Source organism: Eucyclogobius newberryi, unplaced genomic scaffold (assembly GCF_026437365.1).
Source record: "Eucyclogobius newberryi isolate DKJ021-1_F unplaced genomic scaffold, fEucNew1.0.hap1 SCAF_21, whole genome shotgun sequence".
Lineage (NCBI taxonomy): Eukaryota > Metazoa > Chordata > Actinopteri > Gobiiformes > Gobiidae > Eucyclogobius > Eucyclogobius newberryi.
This window is the reverse complement of record NW_027315846.1, coordinates 24,436,406-24,458,905: the sequence shown is the minus strand read 5'-3', so window position 1 is coordinate 24,458,905 and position 22,500 is coordinate 24,436,406. Positions and strand designations below refer to the sequence as shown.

The following is a 22,500-nucleotide window of genomic DNA, read 5'->3' as shown; positions in this document are numbered from 1 at the left end:
GCCCAACCCACACCAGTGACGCTGCACAGTCTAGTAAAGGGCCAAACACTTCATATACACATGTACTTCACATATAACGTAAGCCAGATGAGCCAAATTAGACAGTAGTAAATCACACCCAAGGAGAATACAAGAAGTACAATCATGTTAGCTGTGTTTGGCAACCGTTACATATGATGTCACACTTATCCTGAAAAGCCATTTGAAGTCATGGCAATAAATGTGAAACAATGACATCATAGAATATTTTAGTATGTTTAATATGGGGGAACTAAATGACACGATAAGTCAAAGGATCAAGAAAGTAGAAGGAAAAACAAAAAACTTGTAAGATTTGTGAAGTTTGTGTTAATATGTCAGTCATAAAAAATTAGGAATAGGCACAGAGAGCAAAAAAATCCCATTGTTGGATCAGGGAGGCCATTGAGAACGTGCACACCAGACTGTGAATCGAGACGAGGGGGCGTATCCGCTCTCTCACACCTGGGATAGAGCTCTGAAGTCGGACTGCAGCGCAAAAATCTGTTATAATCAGCTGACCAAATGTGTCACAGTAACTTCACGTGACACTTGGCATTGCGGCACGGTGGCAGAGTGGCTAGCAAGCTCGTCTCACGGCGAGAAGGTTCCAGGCTCGACTCCTCCTCCTCCGTTCTGTGCAGCGTTTGTGTGTTACTCCCTCTGTCTGAGCACTCCACTTTCCCCCTTCAAACCAAACATAAAAAGGTTAAAATCCTCCAGCTACAGTAGTCCTGACCTTGAGAAGGGTCCTACTGCCCCTGACAGGTTGCCTCAGAGATATTGAAGGATGGGTCAAATGCATAGGACTCATTTCCCTATGAGGCAACAAAGATTTACCTCCCTTCCTTTTTACTTCTAAAATAAACTTGTTATTGCACATTGGGATTTGAATAACGCCTTACAATTCATCAAGACATACCCGTCCATACTTGTTCCTCACGTGCGCTTCGCCTCCTTCTGCACATTTCAAGTCTGCTCCGAGGCCCTCATAATCACCCAGTCTTGGTTAAGGGGACTATTTCAAACATTCAAAAAGCCCATGGCAAATTAGACCCTTCTTATGTGACAAGAGCGGCGTAAAACCTCTTGCCAAATATGATTAAGTACAGTGGAGCAATCCCAGTGAAGGTAGCACTTTTTAAAATTGCATTTGATTTGATATAATTGACACAAAATGGGTTCAAAGCAGTTCAAATCTTTAATCACACTTTGCTGAAAGACGCCTGTCATGTTGAGGTGTTGGGTATGTAGCATCCTTAGACTTAACAAGATATACTCACATTGTCAGCAAGCATGTGCATACATTGTGAGAACACAGGAAGGAGCAGTGCATGCCATAAATGGGCGACGACGATGAGGTCTTCGTGGAAACCAGTGGCGGTGGCAGCCCTACACGTCGTTTACGGCTAAAATACTGCAGGAGAACATGTGATTATTTGGGTGTATGCGTTTCCTATGTGGCCCGGCTCCAATAGAGAAATTATAGTTTAAAAAAAACAAAAGTCGGCGATGTGCGAGGTTGTGAGTGAGGATAGCAGTGGTAGCTGATTAGCCGAATGTATAATAACGGTAACAGTTTGCAGTAATTGTAGGAACAAGCCCAAAACCTCTGCTCAAAAGTGTATGCAATGAAGGGCCAGAAATAACACAAGCCACAAGCTCATACTAGCTTTTCTCAGCATCGAATACAGGGTTATGGCAGTAAAACACGCCCTCTAGTGGTGGTTTGATGGCAGTGTGTGCATGGCTCAGGGCCCACTTTCTCACACTGGCGGTGCTGAAACAACAAGCAGCGTTCCCACTGGCTCTGTAAATAGCTTTATTAGGCATTAGGAAAAGGAAACTCAGACCAAATACAGGACGAGTAAATGTTCCTCCTGAAATAGTGACCCGAGCCAGACCAGGTTCTGCTTATCTTGCGGGCACCGGAGCATGGACAGGTGTGGTCAAACAAATACACATTTAAAAAAGCAAATAAACATCAGCAGACATGCGGAATGGCTGTGTGTCGTCACTGATGTAATACTAATGTCATGTTTAAATAGACAGTATAGCGTTGTGTGGTCAGAAACATGAAAACTGGAAAGAATCATGATTGTGTTTTTACAGTTTTATTAACGTGACTTGCAGGAAGGATGTAATGCTGATGGGCAATATTGGTATGCAGATAATATTTTGATTATCAATAAGGAATGTGCTAAAACGTGTCCTGGCTGAGATTAAAATATTGCTCAAAACGTTGCTGCGTCATAAAATTAATCACACAAGTGCAGAAATATAATTTTATATCATTGTTCGGGAAGTATATACTTGACATTTCTGTTCATTTTAGAATCAATTTTTGTGGTATTTTTTGTTTCAATAATTGCAATTATGAAGACATAATGCATACAGTTACTACATTTAATCTTACATTCATGTGATAATATTTAAACTTTATATTTTTATGCAAAATCAATGTACATATAACAAATTAAAGCTTACCTAAGATTTTTCTTTTTATATTTTATATTCTTTTATTAGAGAATCAGAATTTAGATATTGTGAATGTTGTTTTGAAGATATGCTAAATTCAAATATATCATATGTAGTATATACAAAAAATAAGGGTATAAGGTGATATTTCTGCACGCTTGTGATTAATTGTATAGACATTTCATATTTGTCTGATAATCAAACCACAACTAATACATTTAAAGACATTTCTGTTGGATTGATATTGTTTGAATATATAATTATTGGGATACTAATAAATAGATATATCAATAGTATTCTAAAATAATATTGAGATATACATTTTTGTCAACATCATTTTATCCATATCACCATATACAGCACTTGCAGAGGACTTACATACATCTACAAATATATCTTAAACCTTGTATAGAAGTAAAACAAATGCATTTTATTTCCACAATCTATAATCTGTTCAATGAAATGAAAAACATCTCCCTAAACACGTGTTGATCCGGATGAATGTATGAAAACCCCCGTCACCTGTGCTTGTTTACCCGGTAGAAGTGTGCAGACAGTCAGCAGCAGACTGTCCCTGTGGCCCCGGGCCCCTCACCTCTCCAGACTGTCCTGGTCCATGAGGAGGATGAGTCAATGGCGGCTTTGTGCTGGTGCTACTGTAAACTTGTGCTTTTTTTATTTTTTTTTAATAGCACTGCTGCGGCTATTCCAGACACACTCATATTCATCCCGACGTGTAAACACAGGACACATCCAGGAATTATTTAAATTAAACTCCAAATGAAACACTTTCACCAAGTTCGAACTGAGAGACAAGTGAAATAAGTGATAATAACATGTCTAGATGTTCAGGACTTGGAGGCTCCGTGATGTGCCCGTTTTGGGTAGAGCTGTTGGTAATTACAACTGTGCCTGCAGGAGGGAGGGGCCCAGTGTGGTTCCTTTTTTTTTTTTTTTTAATGATGTGAGGGGCAGATATAGTATAAAAAGGCAAGTTATTGTACTGGAGGCAGCATATCTCCTCTTGTGCTCCTTCCCTAAAGGATTACACAGCAGAAGCACCGGGAGCTCACTGGTGCGGACACAGCGCTTTTTACCTTCGGATGCCGGTACGTGCCTTTTTGCAGCTCCGTGGAGGATTATAGACAATATTTAGGGGCATTTAAAGTCAATTGGAAGTTTTGAGTTGGGTTGATTTTATTCTGAGTTTAAACTGCATGTGTCTTTTTGTTGTTTTGCTAGTTGTCTGGTTAAATGTACTTCTGGGAGACTGTTTTAGTTTAGTTTTGTATCAATTCAACTTCATCACTTTTACTGTTTTTAACTTTTTAATCATTTTAGTTTAGTTTTTATCAATACATTTCCAACTAGCCGCAATATGATTTTGATCAAATGGAGACACTGGATGCACTTGCTTTCCCAATTTGCTCAGTTTCCACTAATATCATTACAGCATTACAACAATTGTCTCTTTTGCCATGACTTACTTTTTAGAGTCTTTGCCTCTAAACCTTTTTGCTCCTCTGACGTTGTGCAGGTCGGACCAAAGATGATGGATATCCGAGTGGCCTGTATCCTCCTCCTCCTGGGGACCCTGACTGCAGCTCATGGGAAAGGATACGTGGTGAAGAAGGTGGTGAAGGCGGCCCCTCAGTACCAGCCGTACTCCGTTAAAAGCCAAGGTGAGAAAGGAAAATATTCACTTTAATTTCACTTGAAAAACATGAGAGTGCAATGCACAATAGGTCAAATCCTCCAGCTAACATGGACAATAGGTACATTTTCCTCCAATCTAATATTATAGATCAAGCAGGTTTTAGTGTTTTGCAATGTGTTCCTATGCTTTTTTGTACAATACAAAAAAAAACCTATATCTGAAGAAGTTATGATGAATTGGATTATATCGCTGCAAAAATGTTGGTCAAGATGGTGAAATTGTTTAAATTGACATTATTTAATCAAGATTTTACAAGCTTGAATTGTCAAGTAATAAGACTTACTCTTCTTTGAATCCAAAATATGCCCATCGCAAAAAACAAACAAACATTTAATTCTATTTAAAAAAGTAAAAATATATATATATATTTCAAACCTACTCAAATCAAAGGCCTTAGTTCAAATAAATCACTTTCTAGATCATATTTTTTGCAGCAATAAAGGTCTTATGTCTATAAACAAAGTCACAGCTAAGCTACTCATTGGTGTGCTTTTGTTTTGAACGTTAAACCCCGCCCTTACTGCTCCCTGATTGGCTGCAGCATCTGGACTCTCTCTCCAATCACAACACTGTTAAGACAGAGCAGCAATAACCCTACAAACGGCATCACAAGGTTTATCACATGTGTTTACAAGCAGCTGTGTGTTATAAAATATGCACATATGTATTTTATACAATGAAAATATATCCCTTCTTTTGGCAATGACAGGATATACAACTAGAATGTGAAGAGTAGTTTTTTATATTTTTTTTCAATACAGATTTTTTTTTATTAGAGAAGATAAAACATCAAAAGCAAAATTTCTGAAATCATTAGCAGTTGTGCCAGTCTAATATAAAAACTTTGTCTTCATTCTGTCGGCTAATTGTTGGATTTTAATATAGAATTGAAGATAATTATTCAGATTATACTGCTAAAATTGGGCTTAGAATACATTCCACGACAACCTTGATCCTGCTTGTTATGCGTGTAGACATTTGGTTCCAGAGCTGTAATTTGGGAGTAAGCGCACGACTGTGTTAAATGATTGGAGTAAGTGGCTAAAGTGCAGTGTAGAACCATTTGAAATGTAAATGTGTGCAGTTGTTATTTTTGTAGTAGAAAGCATAGAGCAGTATTTTTAGTGTGACATTTACAGGCAGATCAGTGTGGTTAGTTTGGGTGTGCCTCTGGTACAAGTGCAAACATGTGTGGCTCTGGGGCTCAGGAGCCCACATGAGGGCATGAGACCTGTGGTGGCACAGGACACATCTGCATCAGAGTGAACATGTATTGTTCACATCTGATGGCCACACAGTCTGTTCAAGGTTTTTTGTTTCCTGAGGATTTTTTGTTTCATAATTGTCTTTAGTATTTCTCATTAAAAGTTAAATTGCTATTACCATGTGACCAGAAGCAGCTCTCACAGCTGTGCCTGTAACATCACCAGTCACATGACCTCAGTCATGTGAGCGTGGGAATGACCTGAGGTCATGTGACTAGTGAGGGCTGCAGGAGGACCAGGAGCCGCAGATGTCGGGGACCTCCCGGTGCTCTCAGCTCTTGCACTGGTTCACACTGACAAATCCTTGTGTCTCCACAGTTGTGCCAGTGGTAGGTGAGCCTGGGCCCCCAGGTGAGCCTGGCCCCGAGGGGCCTGCTGGTCCCCCCGGCGCCCCAGGTGAGAGCATTGAAGGACTGCCCGGCCCCGAAGGACCTGCTGGAGCTCCAGGAGCACCTGGGCGATCCATCGCTGGCAAACCTGGATCCCCAGGTGGCCCTGGCAAGCCCGGCTCTGATGGAGCCCCTGGTGAGAAAGGAGACACTGGAGCCCCTGGACAGCAGGGACCTAGAGGAGCTCCCGGATCTTCTGGAACCCCTGGCCCTGCCGGACTCTCGGCCACTGGCAAACCTGGACCTGCTGGACTTCCAGGAGCAATGGGCCCTCGTGGAGAGCCTGGTCTGAAGGGACATCCTGGTATCCCTGGTCTGCCTGGTCAGAAAGGAGACATTGGGGTGGGAGTGCAGGGACCTCAGGGAGAAACAGGACCGGAGGGACCTGCTGGGGCTCCCGGAGCCCCAGGTCAGTCAGGAGTTGGTAAGCCAGGAAAGCCCGGTATGCCCGGAGAGTCAGGAAAAGGAGGCAGCCCCGGCAGGGATGGGGCCTCTGGACCAATGGGACCAATGGGACCTAAGGGTCACCCTGGTCTCCCAGGTGTAGGTATGCCAGGTAAAGCAGGTGAGAACGGTGCCCCCGGTTTGCCAGGCTCTATGGGCCCCAAAGGCCACCAGGGACCCACTGGAGCCACTGGTGCTCCCGGAGTGCCCGGTTATGGAAAGCCTGGTGCCAACGGTGAGAAGGGAGAGAGAGGGGTGTCCGGGGCCACTGGAGCCACTGGTGCTAAGGGAGAGCAGGGTCCCACTGGTTACACAGGTGCCACTGGTGCCACTGGAGCCACTGGCCCTGCTGGACCTCAGGGGCCTCGTGGTTTTACAGGTCAAACCGGCCCTGTCGGTGCTAAGGGAGACGCTGGTGCCACTGGTTCTCAGGGTATTAAAGGACACAAGGGAGATCAGGGACTTCAGGGACCTCAGGGCAAGCAGGGATACCCCGGACCTGCTGGTAATCCTGGAGCTCAGGGAGCCTCTGGTCCTCAGGGCATGAAGGGACACACAGGCGCCCCAGGGATTCCTGGGTCTCCTGGCATTCCCGGACCTGCTGGCCCCAAAGGACACCCAGGTCGTGCTGGTGAGCCCGGTTCTGCTGGTTCTGATGGGGCTCCAGGTGAAAGAGGACCCTCCGGCCCACAAGGACCTTCTGGAACTCCTGGTCTGAAGGGTCACCCTGGTCTCCCAGGTTCTCCTGGCCCTGCTGGTTTGGCAGCTAAAGGTGTCCCAGGACCTCAGGGTCCCCCTGGTAATCCCGGTGAGCCTGGTAATGATGGTGCCTCTGGCCCCGCTGGTCCCCCAGGTCCTCCAGGTCCTCCTGGCGAGATGGTCTTTGAGAAGGGTATGGGAATTAGTGAGGTGATGGTCAAGTCCCCCATGTCTGCCTTTACTGCATCCCTGGCCACACCCTATCCCGCTTCAGGCAGCCCCATCAAGTTTGACCAGATTGTGTACAATGCCGAGAACCACTATGACCCAGAAAGCGGAATCTTCACCTGCCAAATCCCAGGTGTCTACTACTTCTCCTACAGCATCCACGTGAATGGAGCTCACGCCCTGGTGGCCCTGTACAAGAACGGTCAGCCCGTCCTCTTCAGCTACGATGAGTACAACAAGGGCTTCCTGGACCAGATGTCCGGCAGCGCGGTCCTGCTGCTGGACGAGCAGGACACAGTGTACCTGCAGATCCCTGACGAGGAAGCCAACGGTGTCTTTGCCGCTGAGAATGTCCACTGCTCTTTCTCCGGCTTCCTCATCGCCTCCACGTGATAGGCTCACCACCAACCTGAGCCACGCAGAATGGAGCCTATTCCTCAAGTGAAAGTCCTCTCTCAGGTCTGCAGACAGTGGTAGAGGGTTCTTATTTGAGGAATAGTGGCATCTTGACTTGAACATTTATGAGAAACAGGTGCTAAGACGAAGGAAAATTAATTTATAAACCAAGTGATCAGGGATGGTGCTTGTGCTTTTGTGAGGGGGCAGCATGTGAAATTAAACCGTACAACTGTGCTTTCTTCACTCTGTTTCTTTGATACTGAATTCAAGTGATGATTCTCATTGTGGTGTTTGTATTTGTCTGTTTTTGTACGTCGTTGTTTGGGCCGGGTGACCATTAATCTTATTAAAGTATGGTGTTACAACTGTCTGTATGTGACTTGCATATTGTGAAACTCTAAGAGTCAAATTGACTTTGGTAAAAGAAGTCACCAGAAAACTGTCAGTCAAGCACAAGAGAGCGAGATGTATCCCTGAACATCCATAAGTCATAAGTGCAACAGAATGACTAATAAAGATGTCGTAACAACACTTGGTCTCCAGGCTTTGCTTCATATCACATTATATTTGACACATTTGTTATAGTTGGCTGTAGTTCTTAGGTTTTTACTTCACACCCATTAACTTTGGGGGCACAACATTGGGCTATAAGGTACATATATACAGTATAAGGCATATACTATATGTGTCTGGGCATATATATATATATATATATATATATATATATATATATATATATATATATATATATATATATATATATAAACATAAAATATATATATAAACTCTGGGTTTGAGAACCCAGAGTTCATCCAAGTTAGACAATTCAACACGGCTGTGCCCTGCATTTGGATAAAGTTTTACATCCGACAGTTTAAATGTTGATAGTACTCAAGCTATTTTCCCTTTACTCTCCCACTACAGTCCAACAATATCAGAAAGCATGGCATTAGCATTCATTTCTATGCAGATGACACAGCTATATTTTGCAATGAAGCTAAACTCGACAGACTTAGTGCCAAAGTTCCCTCTAGTTTTTCATGTGTCTGGGCAAACACACAAGCTCCCTGGCCACACTGAGGACCACTGTGAGCAACATCAGTGACAGGTGTCCAGCCAATGATACATACAGCCGTGCACACAATATTTACAAAGAAAATAGAACTTGTCCATATACGGCCACACCTGACAAATAAACCGCGTGTCCACGTTGTAACATTAGATATTTACACATAAATAAACGCGGTAGTGATGCGTCTTTTGAACCGGGGGTCTCCGCTCTGCTACGGGACTAATTAGACTAATTTCTCAGTGAATAGGAGTTGGATTGTAATAAAAGACACAGCATTTTGAAGTTTAACAAACAAAGAACAATTCACAGCTGTCCCTTCTGTCCCTTCTGTCCCCTCTGTCCTTGATTACTCTGTGTGAGCTGATTTACCTGTGTCTTCACATCTGGTCCATCTGCTCCTGAGCTTATCGAGTGTTACGCTGTAACATGAGATATTTACACAGAAATATGGACCAGAGTAATGCTGAACATGTTGTCTTTTGACTCGTGAGTCAAGTCTGGCCAAGAAAGTTTCATTTACACAATAGTGACACACCAGTTGTCTTTGGAACGTGCCCGCAGTCCGCACTGCGCCTTGGGACTAAGTAGACTAATTTCTCTGTGAATATGATTCTGATTGTAATAAAACACACAGCGTTTTGAATCTAAAATATAGAGAACACGACGTGTCCCCTGGACAGCGCTTCTACTGTCCACTGGAGTCTTCTACAGTGTGTCAAACGCTTGCGCTTACTGCTAGATTGCCCCCGGTGGCCGCTTGGTAATTAGATTAGATTAGGTCTAATAATAGATATTAATTTATACGCATTATCTTATCCGCGCACTATGTGACAGCAGTGCGCAATTTCGCAGGCGTGCGGCCAACAGGGAACAGTTCCTAGTGTTTGTGTGAAGAATATGAAAAACTGGATTACAGTTAATTATCTGCTTCTTAACGCTGAAAAAGCCGAGGTCATTGTGCTAGGCCCTAAATGTCTGCGAGACTCTATCTGAGCAGATAGTCACACTGGACAATGTCAGTGTAGCCTCCAGTTCTACTCAGAGAATTTGACCAAGAGCTCTCGTTCAATAAATCAAGCCTGTAAAACAGCTTACTTTCATCAGTGTATATCTAAAATAAAATAAACATCTTGCCAAAAAGCCATGCTGAAAAACTTGACCAGATTAGACTACTGGAACTCCCTGGTAGCAGCGTGTCCTAAAATCTTGAAAAAATCTTTCAACTTGTTCAAAACACAGCCCCAAGATGACTAACAGGATCTGAAAGAAGAGAGCACATTACGCCGGTGCTCGAGTCTCTTCACTGGCTCCCTGTCCATTTTAGAATCAAATATAAAATTATCCTCCTGACTAACAAAGACATAAATGACATGGGCCCATCCTACCTCAAAGATGCTATAGAACCATATCATCCAAACAAAGCACTTCGCTCTCAAAATGCTGTAATTCTGGTGGTCCCAAGAGTCTCTAAAAGTACAGTAGGAGATAGGAGCTTGGTAGCTAAACGCTCTGTCATGGAATCAGCTCCTGTCCATGTTAAAGAGGCCGACACAGCCTCTTCATTTAAGTCCAGGCTTAAAATGTTCCTCTTTGAAATCACTTATGGTCAGGCCAGTTAGGAACAGAAATATAAACCTACAGTTTCAGCTACGCTGCCCTAGGAGCAACTATGCTGGGGGAAGTATGGCAGCTTGGGCATGCTTCATCCTACTTTTCTTATCAGCAATATTTTATATTTTAGTTCACCTGTGTCCTGTTTCAGACCTTCATCAATCCCGTCAAACTGTTGCAAATTAGTTCCCAGTTTTGTTCCTGGTCTTGTCCCAGCTGCACAGGAGGCGATGGGGGGTTTACTCTTAGCCTTGCTAGCACTGCTGATGTTAACAATGCAACCTGTGGCGGGGCCCAGTAAACCTGATGCTACACCCTGGCTATAGCTAGACTTCAGCTCCTTCAATGGACAGATTCTAACTCCGTAACCCTGGCCTCCAAAACTCCTACTACACTACACTTCATTTCACACACCCTTCGTCAGAGAAGTAGCCAGTGTTCTGACTCAACATAAAAGATTCAACCATGAAGCTAGAAGCGAGGCGAGGCAAGCTCAGACTGAGGCAAGAGAACAAGGGGGATTGATCCACAAATACTGAACAAAAGAGAGCTGTATAAGGCTCCGGGTTGTTCATGGAGCAATCAAACTTGTGTCTAGGTAGCTAAAATATTTTGTGGATTATTTGTGGATTAACAATCAAAAGTAGCAAATGAAAAACAGACTAAACTCACCACTCATCAGCTGTTTGTGCTTGTCATTCCATGAATAGGAGGTGGATTGACCCAAAATAAAGACTAATGCTTATGGAAGGTAGAACTTATCTCTAAACTGTTTCCAGAGTTGATTTGGTGATTTTGTTAATGATCAGGCTGTGGTCCATCTTACTTCTTGCTGAAACGATCAGACTCAAAAAAATTTGACTGTGAAGTGCAGAGCTTCTTTGTACTTATTTGGTGCAGATAAACATATTTTTCTCTTGTTCCTTTTAGATTTGACACAATCCGTATATTGCGCTCGATAATCCCAACAACAACAATGAACACACGCCGCTGTGCACGGGGGGGCCGGACATGTGGCAGATAAACCAATGAGAGCTGTGCATGGAGCTGTGCTAGGGCGAATCACGCTTCAGCGGCGTGCACTGCCACTGTGTGTCTGGCAGGGGGGGAAATAATCATTTTGTCAACAGGGGGGAAGGCACCCCCGATTTCCACTCAAATCACCTTCTGACCCCAGTCCCAAAGACACTTTCTGCTCCGGCAACGCCTGATTTACAAATTAAGCAACGCTTTACTCAGCAGCTTATAATGCTCACGTCTGCGTATGTAAGCCCCAAAAATAGTGCAGTGTGGGTTTCCATCTGTTTGAAGTGTTTTGGTCCAGAGCAGGGAGGAGCTGAGTTGAGAGGCCCCGGAGCCAGCAGCAGCACGAGAGGAAACCACCAGAGACGGCCCCAGAAGGGACAGGACATTTACTGAGTGTGGTTAATGTCGCGGGGAGAGGGAGGGACACACACAAATTATGCCTTACACTTCCGGGAATGTCCAGGTTATATTTTTTGAACACGGACGGAGCACTGTGTAATTATTGGTCACTGATGTCCTCACGGATTTATGCTCAGGGCAGGGGTCAGGACAAAAATGGTGGGTAAAAAGCCAGAGAATAAACACAACTGTAAGTCTGGCTAAAAGAAGGAACAGCAACAGGAAACGTTTTTATTTTTGACAAATAGTTCAAAATGTATATTTCATTTAACACATTTTATAAACACCCTCAACCCTAAAGAAGTTTAGCAAATATTATTGGCCCATGTGCTAAGTACTAGTGCTAAAGTGCAATGATAAAAGTGCTAGAAGTGCTAACATGATAATTGTTTCAGGTTGTCCATTAAAAGTAACACAACAATAAGAACTTTTAATTTGCAGTATAATGACCAGCAACACTGTGAGGTTCATTATACATTAAATTACAAGTGTGTTTTTTTAAAACGAAAGTCTAAAGAAGTGATTTTGTTTTTGTGTACTTCACATTTAATACAGTTTTAAATGTGTAAATTTGTATAAAATAGATCCTCAGAGCGCAGACCCAACCGTGTCCAGCAGGTGGAGAAAACCGAGGGTCAGACCTTTATATGTCCAGGGTTCAGACTCAGACGGGATCACACATGGAACCAGAGTACAGTGAGAAGAACACGTTTAGAACATGTTCAGAACACTGTTAGAACACATTTAGAACATGTTCAGAACACTGTTAGATCACATTTAGAACATGTTTAGAACACTGTTAGAACATGTTCAGAACACTGTTAGAACACATTTAGAACATGTTCAGAACACTGTTAGAACACATTTAGAACATGTTCAGAACACTGTTAGAACACATTTAGAACATGTTCAGAACACTGTTAGATCACATTTAGAACATGTTTAGAACACTGTTAGAACATGTTTAGAACATGTTCAGAACACTGTTAGATCACATTTAGAACATGTTTAGAACACTGTTAGAACATGTTCAGAACACTGTTACAACACATTTAGAACATGTTTAGAACACTGTTAAATCACATTTAGAACATGTTCAGAACACTGTTAGAACACATTTAGAACATGTTCAGAACACTGTTAGATCACATTTAGAACATGTTTAGAACACTGTTAGAACATGTTCAGAACACTGTTAGAACACATTTAGAACATGTTTAGAACACTGTTAAATCACATTTAGAACATGTTTAGAACACTGTTAGAACATGTTCAGAACACTGTTAGAACACATTTAGAACATGTTTAGAACACTGTTAAATCACATTTAGAACATGTTTAGAACACTGTTAGAACATGTTTAGAACATGTTTAGAACATGTTTAGAACACTGTTAGAACATGTTCAGAACACTGTTAGAACACATTTAGAACATGTTTAGAACACTGTTAGAACATGTTTAGAACATGTTTAGAACACTGTTAGAACATGTTCAGAACACTGTTAGAACACATTTAGAACATGTTTAGAACGACTGTTAGAACACATTTAGAACATGTTTAGAACACTGTTAAATCACATTTAGAACATGTTTAGAACACTGTTAGAACATGTTTAGAACATGTTTAGAACACTGTTAGAACATGTTCAGAACACTGTTAGAACACATTTAGAACATGTTTAGAACGACTGTTAGAACACATTTAGAACATGTTCAGAACACCATTAGATCATGTTTAGAACATGTTTAGAACACTGTTAGACCATGTTTAGAACATGTTTAGAACACTGTTAGAACATGTTCAGAACACTGTTAGAACACATTTAGAACATGTTTAGAACGACTGTTAGAACACCATTAGATCATGTTTAGAACATGTTTAGAACACTGTTAGAACATGTTTAGAACATGTTTAGAATACTGTTAGAACATGTTCAGAACACTGTTAGAACACATTTAGAACATGTTTAGAACGACTGTTAGAACACATTTAGAACATGTTTAGAACACTGTTAGAACACATTTAGAACATGTTCAGAACACTGTTAGAACACATTTAGAACATGTTTAGAATACTGTTAGATCACATTTAGAACATGTTTAGAACACTGTTAGAACACATTTAGAACATGTTCAGAACACTGTTAGAACACATTTAGAACATGTTCAGAACACTGTTAGATCACATTTAGAACATGTTTAGAACACTGTTAGAACACATTTAGAACATGTTCAGAACACTGTTAGAACACATTTAGAACATGTTCAGAACACTGTTAGATCACATTTAGAACATGTTCAGAACACTGTTAGAACACATTCAGAACATGTTCAGAACACTGTTAGAACACATTTAGAACACTGTTAGATCACATTTAGAACATGTTTAGAACACTGTTAGAACATGTTCAGAACGCTGTTAGAACACATTTAGAACATGTTCAGAACACTGTTAGATCACATTTAGAACATGTTTAGAACACTGTTAGAACATGTTCAGAATGCTGTTAGAACACATTTAGAACATGTTTAGAACACTGTTAGATCACATTTAGAACATGTTCAGAACACTGTTAGATCACATTTAGAACATGTTCAGAACACTGTTAGATCACATTTAGAACATGTTTAGAACACTGTTAGAACATGTTCAGAAACACTGTTAGAACACATTTAGAACATGTTCAGAACACTGTTAGAACACATTTAGAACACATTTAGAACATGTTTAGAACACTGTTAGAACACTGTTAGAACATGTTTAGAACACATTTAGAACACATTTAGAACATGTTTAGAACACTGTTAGAACACATTAGAATATGTTTAGAACACTTTTTAGAACATGTTTATAAGACTATTAGAACATGTTCAGAACACTGTTAGAGCATATGTAGAACACAGAACACTGATAGAACATGTTTAGAACACTGTTAGAACATGTTTAGAACACTTTTTAGAACATGTTTAGAAGACTATTAGAACATGTTCAGAACACTGTTAGAACACATTTAGAACATGTTTAGAACACTGTTAGAACACATTAGAATAAGTTTAGAACACATTTTTAGAACATGTTTAGAAGACTATTAGAACATGTTCAGAACACTGTTAGAGCATATTTAGAACACAGAACACTGATAGAACATGTTTAGAACACTGTTAGAACATGTTTAGAACACTTTTTAGAATATGTTTAGAAGACTATTAGAACATGTTCAGAACACTGTTAGAACACATTTAGAACATGTTCAGAACACTGTTAGAGCACATTTAGAACATGTTCAGAACACTGTTAGAGCATATTTAGAAAATGTTCAGAACACTGTTAGAGCATATTTAGAACATGTTCAGAACACTGTTAGAGCATATTTAGAACATGTTCAGAACACTGTTAGAGCATATTTAGAACATATTCAGAACACTGTTAGAGCATATTTAGAACACAGAACACCGATAGAACATGTTAAGAACACATTTAGAACACGTTTAGAACACTTTTTAGAACATGTTTAGGACATGTTTAGAACACTGTTAGAACATATTTAGAACATGTTCAGAACACTGTTAGAGCATATTTAGAACATGTTCAGAACACTGTTAGAGCATATTTAGAACATGTTCAGAACACTGTTAGAGCATATTTAGAACATGTTCAGAACACTGTTAGAGCATATTTAGAACACAGAACACTGATAGAACATGTTAAGAACACATTTAGAACACGTTTAGAACACTGTAACACTTGTTATTGTTACTTTTACTTTTTTACTTTTAATGGCATTTTGCAGCCAACTGGAAAGGTGAATTTACCGCCACCTACTGAAGTTGTACTTCTTCAAAGAAAAAAAAAAAAGGAGCGGGAGAAAGGGAGAGAAAAAGGGAGATAAAGAGAGAAGAATAGAGAGAAAGAGCTTGATGCCAGACGGACTCGTCCTGTTAGAACACTGTTTATAATTTGTCTTTCTATACAAACATTTAAAGTGTGTATCTTTCAAGTAAAAGTAAAATAGCACAATAACGACATATATCAACATAATATTCCTCTTTTCTCCCACATGTTTTATCTGCTCACATTTGATCTGATTTCTCATTAAACCTTTCTGTCTAAACTTTCTTCTTTTATATATTTGGACTGGGTTGTCTGTGTTTAACGTCAGGGTCCTTTTCTCTTTCGCTCGACTCTGTGGCACTACCAGAGATCCAGTGCTTCTCAATTATTTTCTGTTAAGCCCCGCGAGGAAGAAGAAAACACTTTGCGCCCCCTACTCTCCATCGTGACTATAAATATGGTGGGCGTGTAAACCCAGCACATCAATCAATCAAATTTTATTAATAGAGCACAATTCGTACAAAGTGCAATTCAAAGTGCTTTACAACATTAAAACACATTAAAAAAAACACAATACAGTGCAAGTCACAATAAAAACATAAAAACATCAACATGATATTTAAAATATTAAAAACCATGACAAAATGGGGTGAATTTTTTTTATTTATGCACCCACTGTAGTATCATTTGCCAACATTGTAAGACACAGAAGACACAGCGGTCTTTCCTCGTCTCCCACCTTAGTCACAGTGAAGCCAAGCGCTATATACACTTCGTCATAAGATGGGTGGATGGAGCCGGGGCCGGGTCGTGGGGGCAGCAGTCTAAGCAGGACTCCCAGTCTTCCTCCTCCCCAGACACTTCGTCCAACTCCTCCGAGGGGATCACGAGGCGTTCCCAGGCCAGCCGACAGACATAGTCCCTCCAACGTGTCCTGGGTCTTCCCCTGGGCCTCTTCCCCAGGGAGGCGCCCAGGAGGCATCCGGAACAGATGCCCGAGCCACCTCAGCTGGAGGAGCAGCGGCTCTAGTCCGAGCTCCTCCCGTGTGACTGAGCGCTTCACCCAATCTCTAAGGGAGCGCCCAGCCACCCGACAGAGGAAACTCATTTTGACCACTTGTATCCGCGATCTTGTCCTTTCGGTCATTACCCAAAGCTCATGACCATAGGTGAGGGCAGGAAAATAGATTGACCGGTACTTCAGAGCTTTGCCTTTTGACTCAGCTCCTTCTTTACCACAACAGTCCGATGCAGCGACCGCATCACTGCAGCCGCTGCACCGATCCGCCTGTCAATCTAACGCTCCATCCTTCCCTCACTCGTGAACAAGACCCCGAGATACTTGAACTCCTCCACTTGGGGCAAGGACCCCACCCACCTGAAGAGGGCAAACCACCTTTTTACTGTTGAGAACCATGGCCTCTGATTTCCCAGCCGCTTCCCACTTGGCTGCAAATTGTCCTAGTGCATGTTGCAGGTCCGGGTTTGATGGAGCCATCAGGACAACATCGTCTGCCAAGACAGTCCTACAACATCCAGAGACTTTAGGTATGGATCTCATCCACCCCCGGAGCCCTGCCACTGTTAGCCAACAACCTCAGTAACTTCAGCTTGGGTGATGGATGAGTCAGCCTCCGAGTCCTCTGTCTCTGCTTCCTCTTCGGAAGACGTGACTGAGGGGTTAAGGAGGTCCTCAAAGTATTCCATCCACCGTCCAACGACATCCCCAGTTGAGGTCAGCAGGTCTCTACCCGCACCGTAAACGGTGTTGGTGAGACACTGCTTCCCCCTCCTGAGACGCCGGACCGTTTGCCAGAATTTCTTTGGTGCCGACCGATAGTCCTCCTCCATGGCCTCCCCGAACTCCTCCCAGCCCCGGGTTTTTGCCACTGCAACAGCACAATCTGCGGCCCGCTTGGCACGCCGATACCTGTCAATGACCACAGAAGACCTACAAGCCAGAGTGGCCTGATAGGCCTCCTTCTTCAGCCTGACAACATTCCTTACTTCCGGTGTCCACCACCGGGTTCGGGGGTTGCCGCCGCGACAGGCACCGGAGACCTTGCGACCACAACTCCGAGCAGCTGCATCAACAATGGAGGCGGAGAACATGGTCCACTCGGACTCAATGTCCCCAGCCTCCACGGGACATGGGAGAAGCTCTCCCGGAGGTGCGAGTTGAATACCCCACAGACAGAGGGCTCCGCAAGACGTTCCCAACAGACCCTCACAATGCGCTTGGGTCTGCCAAGTCTGTCTGGCTTCCTCCTCCGCCAGCGGATCCAACTCACCACCAGGTGGTGATCGGTTGACAACTCTGCCCCTCTCTTCACCCGAGTGTCCAAGACACGCGGCCGGAGGTCAGATGACACGACAACAAATTCGATCATTAACCTCCGGCCTAGGGTGTCCTGGTGCCACGTGCACTGATGAATACCCTTGTGCTTGAACATGGTGTGCGTACTGGACAATCCGTGACTAGCACAGAAGTCCAATAACTGAACACCGCTCGGGTTCAGATCGGGGAAGCCGTTCTTCCCGATCGCCCCTCTCCATTGTCATTGCCCACGTGGGCGTTGAAGTCCCCCAGTAGAACAACGGAGTCACCGGTCGGTGCACTGTCCAGTACCCCTCCCAGGGACTCCATGAAGGCCGGGTACTCTGCACTGCTGTTCGGCCCGTAGGCCGACACAACAGTGAAAGACCTGTCCCCAACGCTGTCCCCAACGCGACCGCGTGGCTGAGCTGAGGGTCTATAAGCCACACCAGCCCGCCGCCTCCCCCCGCGGGCAACAGCCCCTCTCGAGGAGATGGGTTCCAGAGCCCAAACTGTCCGTGGTGAGGCTGACTATATTTAGTCAATTCCCCCCCAGCGAGGTGACATTCCATGTCCCCAGAGTTAGCTTATGTGTCCGGAGATCTGGTCGTCGAGGCCCCTGCCGTTGACTGCCGCCCAGATCATTCTGCACCGGCCCCCTATGGATCCTCCTGCAGGTGATGGGTCCACCACCGCTTCGTCATATTTCCTCGTCTTATAAGCTTTGACTTTGAGTGACTTTTGTTTGTCCCATTATCTTCGTCTCTCTAAGATTTTCTTTTAATCCCTGTTAAATATTTTTGAGGGTTTGTTCGGTGCACTTCACATCACCTGCTCTGCGTGGTGTGTGCGCATGCTCTGTGCAAAAAACATAATACTCCTGCGCTCAGTCTGACAATGACAGCGCCACTGCCACCTACTGTAGTAAATGTTAGCAAGGTTTTAGCCACAGAAAAGCACTAAAATGTATAAAATCTGTGTCTTTACTGTGAGCTTCCTCCCCACAAACATTACTCGTACTTAATGTTGATTATTTAGCTGTAATATTCCACTGTAAAGCTTTAAATACTTCTATGATGTCCATTTGTAAATAATTAAATTACAATTAAAAAAATACACATGGGTTTGTCTCCGTGGACGTAGAATGGAGACTAGCAGCTGGAGACAAGTTATTTGGCTAATATTTTTTTTGATATATTTTTTCATGTATTCATTTTATGTATTTATTTAATAAATGGTGAGGAAATTGAGACATTGAGGCATAAAATTATGTTAAAACAATATTATAAAAGCTTCTGGTTCAAAGTGATTAACAAACAACATTTTATTTTTGAGGAGAAATGAGAAAGACCTGGTTCAGACTAAACCAGGACTAAAACAAGTCTAAACCAGGTCTTTGCCTGGTCACAAATGTACAAGTCATCAGCCTTTCAGAGTACAATTCAAACCTCCCAAAGATGACATTTTTTTGTAAAAAGTACAAACTTAAAATGCACTGTTCCAAACAGCACAATAAAGTTTCAAACCTTTGTTGTAAAGAACTGAAAATGGTCATTCGTTAAATTGGAAGCATTAGCAGGTCATATTTACTGAAATAAAACGCTTCTTCAATCAAAACCTCTTTTACAGGTCAAGTTACATTTGAACATTAGACTCCTTATTTATTTAGTTTGGATTTTATTTAAGAACTCATAAAAACAAAGACAGTGAACGACCAGAGAGAGAGCAAACACTAATGAAAAACAGCAGACATCCAATAATTGAACAAAGAAAATTATGGCCTAGAAAACCCTAAAAGAAAAATGACCCATTCAGTCCAAACTCCTTTTAAATGTATACATTTTTAGGTGAAAAACAGGTTTCCCATGTGTGATAGTGTGGATGGTCTTTAAACAAATTGGCCAGCAGGTGTCACTCCACTCTATAAAAACCCCCTCTACCACTTCCTCTTCCTCTGCTACTCCCACTTCCGCCTCAGATTGGTCCGTGTCATGTCATGTCATGGAATTAGACATACACCGATGCTATTCCGTAACACATCGAGAACACAATTCAACTTAGAATATGAAACGACACAGAAGTATCAGACATTTGTGTGGCAAGCTTGGGAGAAAACGTGGGCTGTGTCAGCCAGGCCGTTGTAAGGAGCCTGTGACCCTCCTGCGTCTCACACCGTTTTTTCCCATGCTGGTTGGTTTTATTAGATATTCTGGAATAGGCGGGTCACATTTCTCATTGGTCAGCCTCACATCAAGGCACTTGGTATTTTTCCGTAGAGATCAAGCCTTGGGTAAACATTACCCAAACTCCTCTGGGCTGTCACCCTCCCCTAGGGTAAGCATCCTTTGGCCCATCTTTACGACCCCTTCACAAATGCAGTTTGTCACACACCCGTTCTTCTCTTAGACTAATGATGCAGATAAAATATCACTATTATGCAGATAATATACATCACAGAAATATAATCATATATTCACATTTTATCACATGTCAACGCCCTGTTCTCCTGTTCTCCTGTCCTCAGAGCCTATGGGAAACTCCTGGTTTGCGCTTTGGCGACTGGTTGTTCTGGAAGCTGGGGTCCCATGTGTGTGTAGCCGGCTGAACTAGCCACGTCCGCTGCCCGTCAAGGGTGCGCAGCAGAAGTTTCCAGCAAAGGTCATGGGGGATGGGACCGGAATGCTCCACCAACTTGCCTTTTTTCTTAACAAAAGTGTGATTGTTTTTATGGACAATTATTGTGCAATTTCACTGAATGTTTTTATTATGGAATGTATTGTTCTGAGAAATGAGTTATTTATAAATAAATCACATCTGGTATTAAAAATGTCTATGTGCCTCGTCAACAACGAATCCGTGCGCCTTTTAATCTGTTCTATATGGTCCTGGGCCCATTCATGCCCAGGTGGAGTTGTTGGTCTTCTGATTTGGGTTTTAACAGTAACTAAAGTTAAAGCACCCCTGACATGCCACACATGTTTCGATGTTAGTCCAGTCTTTGATCGTCGGTGCATTTTGTGTCATCCGTTTTTTGTTTTTTGCTGTTGCCAGGAGGAGGCTCCAGAGATCACTGCTGGGCGTGTCCATGGCAGGAGTCCAGATTTGACCCAAGGGTTAGGGTCTCCACCTCCCCCAAATGTCTCAACCGTCTGTCATCTGCCAGTGAGGCCTGCACAGGAATCCACGGTACAACATTAATCTACATGTTTTTCCTATTGAGCTTCACATGTATCATGAACACTTTCTTAATACTGTCACTTTAACCATAATTGAATCACTCACTGCACTGTTCACTTTCTCCACTATTATGTAAATTCAACTGTAAATGTGTGTATGGTTAGCCTATGTTTGATCTTATTTTTGAGTTTATAGCCTATTTTAATTGTTATCTCATAGAAGATTTAAATTGCTTCTTGTTTTGACTTGTTTTATCATATTTCATTGTTTCATGTTGCACCAAATCACCCAGACAAGTTCCTGTTTGTGAATTATGTTCATTGACAATGGCAATAAACCTTTTCTGATTCTGATTTGACTGTAAAGGCAATTCTTTGGTCATAATGATGTGCAATTGAACACATAAATAAATGTGTATATTTGAAACCAAGACACTATCAAATATAATACAAGTTCTATTTTGTAGTACAAGGCTGCATTCAACAATAACCCCTTAAAGGCCCGTTCAGACCAGTTTACATTCAAAGTCTTTGTGGATGCGCGTCTTGGGCGTCCAGCGTCCTGCAGATTCAGCATATTAAAAATAAAATAAAGTAGCATCCACTTGTACAGATTTACCTTCTTGTGATTCAAAGAAGAGGATTTTCCCTCCATCCAACAAAACTGTGTTCATTGAAAATTGAAAATGAATTCAAATAAAAACAAACTGTATGTAGTTCTCCAAAAGGCTCTAGTTACAAAAAAAAACATGTATCTATTCTTACACTGGATGGTAAAGTGATTAAACAAGTACCTCTTATCAATACTTCTTTCAACAAACATGTACAAGCGCTGAATAATCATCTTAAAGCCAGATTGTCATTCTTCTTTAGAAATAGACTGTTTTCCTCTTAATTGCATAAAACGGCTAATCCAGGCTGCATTTCTCTCAGAAAGACACCGGGATGAGAGGAAATTGAAGTTTTTTGCGTCTTTAATATTATTTTGTGTCTTATTGTATTTTAGATTACTTTATCTGCTGTGGCAGCAGAATAAAGACTCACATACCCTGACAGTACTTGTAGCATGTCTGTGCCGACCGACTGAAAACCGTCTGCGTTGTGTTGTGTAGAGGAATGAATTGAGCCACACACAAGGGTTTGTCGTTCGGAGAGGATTTACTGTGTGAAACACTTAAATATCAGTGTACAGACACTCCTGGTCCTACATTTTCACACGTCTGCCTCGGCTTTCTTCATAGCTTATATAATGACAACATTACTAATCACAATGATATGAATGCTTCTTACAATGTGAGCGTATAGATTCTTCTTCTGACATGCAGTTGCACTGACCTGATCCAGGGACAGGATTAAGAGAGGCATGTGCATTAGGTCTGTGGGGCCTGGCCCCGAGGTCCCTGGGGGGCCTTTGTAATCTTTGGGTGGG

At 42.3% G+C, this 22,500-nt stretch overlaps 1 protein-coding gene across 1 annotated transcript; it reads left to right on the top strand.

Annotated features, from left to right (window-relative positions):
* Positions 1 to 3,471: 3,471 nt before the first annotated feature.
* On the top strand, positions 3,472 to 8,168 carry col10a1a (collagen, type X, alpha 1a). Its single transcript, XM_072457426.1, has 3 exons — positions 3,472 to 3,605; positions 4,034 to 4,178; positions 5,797 to 8,168. Exons 1-3 carry the CDS (start codon positions 3,600 to 3,602, stop codon positions 7,629 to 7,631), a joined length of 1,986 nt encoding a protein of 661 aa, XP_072313527.1. The 5' UTR covers positions 3,472 to 3,599; the 3' UTR covers positions 7,632 to 8,168.
* The last annotated feature ends 14,332 nt before the right edge of the window (positions 8,169 to 22,500 follow it).

Coding starts and splice junctions, on each gene's coding strand:
- col10a1a (XM_072457426.1), top strand. Junction 4,179..5,796: donor GTACTCCGTTAAAAGCCAAG/GTGAGAAAGGAA, acceptor GTGTCTCCACAG/TTGTGCCAGTGGTAGGTGAG.